Source organism: Bidens hawaiensis, unplaced genomic scaffold (assembly GCF_021521415.1).
Source record: "Bidens hawaiensis isolate Kalapana, Puna unplaced genomic scaffold, B.hawaiensis_p1.1 tig00075973_1, whole genome shotgun sequence".
Lineage (NCBI taxonomy): Eukaryota > Viridiplantae > Streptophyta > Magnoliopsida > Asterales > Asteraceae > Bidens > Bidens hawaiensis.
The window spans coordinates 9707-15085 of record NW_027503141.1 but is presented as its reverse complement, the minus strand read 5'-3'; the positions used below and the strand labels follow the sequence as shown (position 1 = coordinate 15085).

At 35.5% G+C, this 5379-nt stretch overlaps 1 protein-coding gene across 1 annotated transcript; it reads left to right on the top strand.

Annotated features, from left to right (window-relative positions):
• The first annotated feature begins 716 nt into the window (after nucleotides 1-716).
• On the top strand, nucleotides 717-3802 carry LOC143606621 (ACT domain-containing protein ACR10-like). Its single transcript, XM_077082329.1, has 5 exons — nucleotides 717-863; nucleotides 1600-1818; nucleotides 2362-2467; nucleotides 2589-3216; nucleotides 3647-3802. The coding sequence occupies exons 1-5, from the start codon at nucleotides 725-727 to the stop codon at nucleotides 3785-3787; spliced, it is 1233 nt and encodes a 410-aa protein (XP_076938444.1). The 5' UTR covers nucleotides 717-724; the 3' UTR covers nucleotides 3788-3802.
• The last annotated feature ends 1577 nt before the right edge of the window (nucleotides 3803-5379 follow it).

The window sequence follows — 5379 nt, the reverse complement described above, 5'->3', positions numbered from 1 at the left end:
GAGCATACCCGAAAAGGAACCGGCGATGAAATGGGGGGCTACATGGTTTTCTTGTTTGTGTACATTCATTGAGAAAGTGAACATGCTTGTGTGCCTAGCAAATGCTTGTTCGTAAATACTAAATAGTATAAACAACTTGTTCATAAATAAAACCGAGTGAACATAACTGAACATTGATGAACACACATTAATAAGCTAGAACTAGTTAGAAGCAATGCGAAGAACAATTTGTTAGGCCTAGCAAATTATTTAAACCGGACTAACTTGTAATCATCCTAAAAAGATTTGAACGAATATATTAACAAACGTAAACTAACGAACATATATGAATGAACAAGATATGTGTTCATGTTGGTTCGTTAAACTAAATGAACAAATTTTTTCGCAATTATTCATTCATTTATTAAATAAATAAACACAAACGAAATTTCAACAACCGTTCAATTTACGTTCAGCTTGTTTACAAGCATAGCAACATCAAAGGGTTATTCCAAGAATCATAATAAAACCATTATAATAATCGTTACGAACAAAAAAAACAATAAAAGTTTGTTACATGTAAACAAAAGTAGTTGCATACTTATATCACAATGACGTATCACAGCATCACCATTATCCTCTTAACACATATAAAGAATGGTTGCTACAAGTTCATATCATTCAAGATTCCACTCACTATCCTACTCCAGATTCTGTGAAACCACCTAGCAACTTTACGTCGAAAATGCTAGTCGACGACGTTGTCATCATCAAGCACTCGGATGATCCAACTGTTGTTACTATCAACTGTCCTGATAAAACGGGCCTTGGCTGCGATCTGTGTCGCACCATCCTTTTTTTCGGTTTGAGCATCGTTCGTGGCGGTATGTTTTGCAAAGTTGTTGTTGGAACTAGTTATGTTTTGTTGTGTAGCATGAACCTAACATGAAATTTGTGGGTTTGGGTTTGGTAAAAACGTGTTCAGGTCAGTTTGAGGTCGAACCCGTCAGCCCGTTTAGCTAAACGGGTCGGGGTCGGTCACCTGACGGGTTTGTGGGTTGACCTATTTAACCCATTTATTTTTATTTTTTTGTTTAAATTATTTTTACGTAATAAATTAAACCCATGAACCCGTTTAGCCGAAGGGGTCGGCTCTGGGTCAACTGACGCTTTTGCGGGTTGAACCGTTTAACCTATTAATTTTTATTTTTGTTTTTTAAAATGTGTTTTATGTAATAAATTATATTGGTTTGGTTTTCTATTATGGAATTTAAAACTAATAAAAAAATTAACATAGATTTTAGAATTAGAATGAAATTATTTTATATAAATTTTTATTTTTTTTTCTGTAAAAATGTAATTTAAAGTATTAATATATGAAAAAAAATAAAAAAAAAACTTTCGTGTCAAACTGGGTCGTGTCCGGGTCAACATGTGAATTTGCGGGTCAAGTTCGGATTCACGTGTCTTACATGATTTTCAGTCTCCGGTCAGGTTCGGTTTCGGGTTGGGTTGGACCCATCAACCCGCAAACATGACCTGTTTAACACCTCTACTGTTTGGATATGGATTAATGGATAAAACAGTTAATTCAATTTAACTGTTTGATTGGATTTGCAGATGTATCTACAGATGGAAAATGGTGTTACATAGTGTTTTGGGTGACCGGAAAACCGGGTATGATATGGAGTTTATTGAAGAAAAGACTGTTGGAAGCTTGTCCTTCTGTTTATTCTGCTAACACACTCATGTTTTACCGGCCCGAACCGCAGCCACCTAAGCCTGCAGATGTGTTTCTACTTAAGTTTTGTTGCCATGATCGCCGAGGCCTATTACACGGTAAGAATATGTAAGATATTAACACGGGATTCGTGGATTTGGGTTTAGTCTACACAAGTTGGGTTAGGGTTAACCTGGCGGGTTCACGGATTGACCTGTTTATATTTTTTTTAATTTCTCTAAAATGTGTTTTTATGTCATGACTTAAACTAGTCATAGCCGCGGGTACATTATATCAAAAAATAAATTACAAGACAAATTGTTGTTAACTCTTATGATTTGAAAGTAATTCTTTAATTATAGTTTTGCAATTCTTTTTGTTGTGGATTTATAATTTTATAGTATTAATATGGCCAAAAAAAAATTCAGGTTAAATGACATGATATTCGTTTCGTAATTGAGTTCAAATGTCTGACACAATTTATGGGTTCGTTTTGTTCGTGTCAAATTATTGGATTCGCTGCAAGCTCTTTGTGGACAAAGTGAATAATATTTTATACGAGGGTTCGGATGTTACAAAAGATATCAAAATTTATCATTTAAAATTCTGAAATCTTTATTTCTTTTAAATTTATATTAACTAAACATGTTTTTATTTGGCAGATGTGACTCATCTTCTTTGTGAGCTTGAACTTGTGATTCAAAGAGTGAAAGTATCAACAACTCCTGATGGGATGGTGATGGATTTGTTTTTCGTTACCGATACCAGGTTAATTACCATTTTGACCCTTAGATGATCTGATTATCGGTTCCAAAACGAATATTTAAACGTGCAAAATCATACATTCATATAACAAATGTTATAGTATTAAAATTCATAATCTTTACAGGGAACTTTTGCACACGTTGAAGCGAAAACAGGACACACATGATCATCTAAAGGCGGTTTTTGCAGATGCTATGATAAGTTGTGATATAGAAATGGTTGGTCCTGATTTCACAGCATGTTCTAACGGCCCACCGTCTTTTATTCCTCCTGCAATGACAGAACGAATGTTTAATCTAGAGACATCTGATGAAAGTCATGAAACCAAACACGGGTCGGGCCAGCCTGTGTCTGTCACGGTAGATAACTCCCTCAGTCCTGCTCATACGCTTGTTCAGATCGTTTGTCGGGATCACAAAGGGCTGTTGTATGATATTATGAGAACTTTTAAAGATTACAATATTCAGATATCATACGGGCGGTTTACAAGAAAAGATAGAAAATGCTGTGAGTTTGACTTGTTTATCGTGCAAGCGGATGGAAAGAAGATCATCGACCCAAGCAAACAAAGTTCACTAATATCGCGCATTAAAATGGAAGTGTCGCGCCCTCTTACAGTAGCATTGGTGAACCGCGGGCCAGACACCGAGCTGCTGGTTGCAAATCCTGTTGAGCTATGTGGGAGGGGACGGCCTCTTGTATTTTATGACATTACACTTGCTCTCAAGATGCTTAATATGGGCATTTTTTCGGTATTTATTTCATTCTTCACAAATCACAATACATTGATTTAGGAGCGTGTAACAAAATCTGAATCTGAACCCAAAATATCTAAAAATTCGGATATCCAAATTTTCGGATTCGGTAGTCATTTTAGAAAATTCTGGATATCCGAATTATCTGAAAGAATTTTGTAACTTTGCATAAATTTCGTATATTGTTTGGATAAATTTCGGATATCCGAAATAAGTTTTTATAAAATTTTTTAAAATTTTTTTGATAACTATTAAATAATATTTTTTTAATTCGAATATGCTTTTGGATATCCAAGTCCGAGTCTAAATCCAAAATTTCGGATATATGATATTTCGGATACGGATTCAGATGGTGATATCAACTATCAGAAAATTTCGGGTATCCGGTTTTTTTTAAAAGATTGTTAATTTGTATATATTATTGCAGGCTGAAATTAGTAGGCATTTGACTGGAGGGAGAGAATGGGAAGTTTACAGGTTGTTACTTGATGAAGGGGGCAAAATGCATGGGCCAAAAGGTAAATGTGAGGAAGCTGTTATGAAAATGTTAATGGGATGGGATAGATAAATAAATCATGATGTTGATTTGGAGAAATTGAGTGTTTGGGTTTGATTGACTACAAGTTCATGCAAAGATACATGAGAGTTGGTTGGACCTTACCCGGCCCGGCCCAGCCCAGCCCAGCCCGGGACCAATTGTATAGTGTGAAGGGTTCATTGTGAATTGAGTCAAAGTACATAAGTACAACAATATATAGTCATATAGAGGATGAAATTGAAACGGAAGTTCATGGTTGGAGATTCTTGATGTGTTATGAGTTGTACAATACATGTGTCTTCTGAAATTCCAACTAGGGGGCTCATCGCCAGTCATCGGGTAGGGTTATGCATTATTCGGTTTATTTAGTTCGTTTTTTTTTCTTTTTTCAAATTTAATTGGTCTTGAATCCAAATAATTAACCCCCTAATTCCCACTTTAACAAATATATATACCTTATATTTGTTCATTGACCAAACCATTAGGACTTGACTCGAGACTTGGTTACAAGGAATCGGTTTTAGACCCTGATCAAACTCTTGAACAACTTGAGGTAAAGTTGAACCCTTGAATTGAACTTTCAACCTTCAATACTTGAAGATTGAACCTAGTTAGAAAAACAATGGCAAAATTAATTATAAGTGTAATAATAATTATGCTAGAACTCTTTTTAATCTTCCTTTTACCACTAAAATAACCTTTTGTGATATTTTAAAAAAAAAATTATATAAACATAGTGTCACGTTATTGTTGAACCTTTTCTTCAACATGTCTTATCTCCATCTTAGGTGTCATTCAACAAATATGGAATTCATGATCATACATTTTGATTTTATCCTTTATTGTTGTTAGTAGATATGGATATATGATAAGGAGACTCGGGGTGGATCTAGATGGTCAATCATTACGCGTGATGGCTTGGCAAACGCTGCCGCCATTAGCGTGATTTTCGAGAATTAAGACCGTTGGGTGTTACCGTTGGGAGGGAGGGGGTTTTAAATAAAAAAAAATATTTTACTTATATAAATAACTCAAATATATATTCAAAACAAACTCAAATCCATCTCAAATTCAACTCAAATCTTCTACTACACACAACAGTTTAACATCACACCAATGAAGGGTTCTAATAAACGTGGCTTGGGTTCAAAGAAAACCCAAACCTGACCAAAGGTTCAACAAAATCTAGGCGAACCGACGAGATTTCGGTTACAAGATGAACCCGACACAACCCAACCATTCCAACAACAACCTTATTATCCACAACTTTTTCAACCGTCCCAAAACCAACAACAACCTTATTATCAACCGTCCCAAAACCAATCTTTTCAATCGTATCAAATCCAACCTTTTATTTCATATTTTTCTACCCAAAATTATCCAAATAATGCTTTTCAAATGCTTCAATCTCAACCGTCTCAAATGTCCGTCAATCCCCTAGACGATAACGATGTTATACATCAATTTGCAAGTGCTTTTCGTCATGAAGTGGACAATGTGGATGAAGATGAACCCGCGGAGGAGGATGAAGATGAACCCGCGAAGAGGCGTTGGTTGCCCAATGAGGAGGGCGCCTTGACCAAGGCTTATTTACACTGCTCCGAATCAAAAAAACACGCAAA

Bases quoted from the DNA above. Each gene is read 5' to 3' on its own strand.
- LOC143606621 (XM_077082329.1), top strand. From the start codon at position 725: ATGCTAGTCGACGACGTTGTCATCATCAAGCACTCGGATGATCCAACT. The intron at 864-1,599 runs GTATGTTTTGCA...TTGGATTTGCAG, and splicing joins TTTGAGCATCGTTCGTGGCG to ATGTATCTACAGATGGAAAA. The intron at 3,217-3,646 runs GTATTTATTTCA...ATATTATTGCAG, and splicing joins TTAATATGGGCATTTTTTCG to GCTGAAATTAGTAGGCATTT.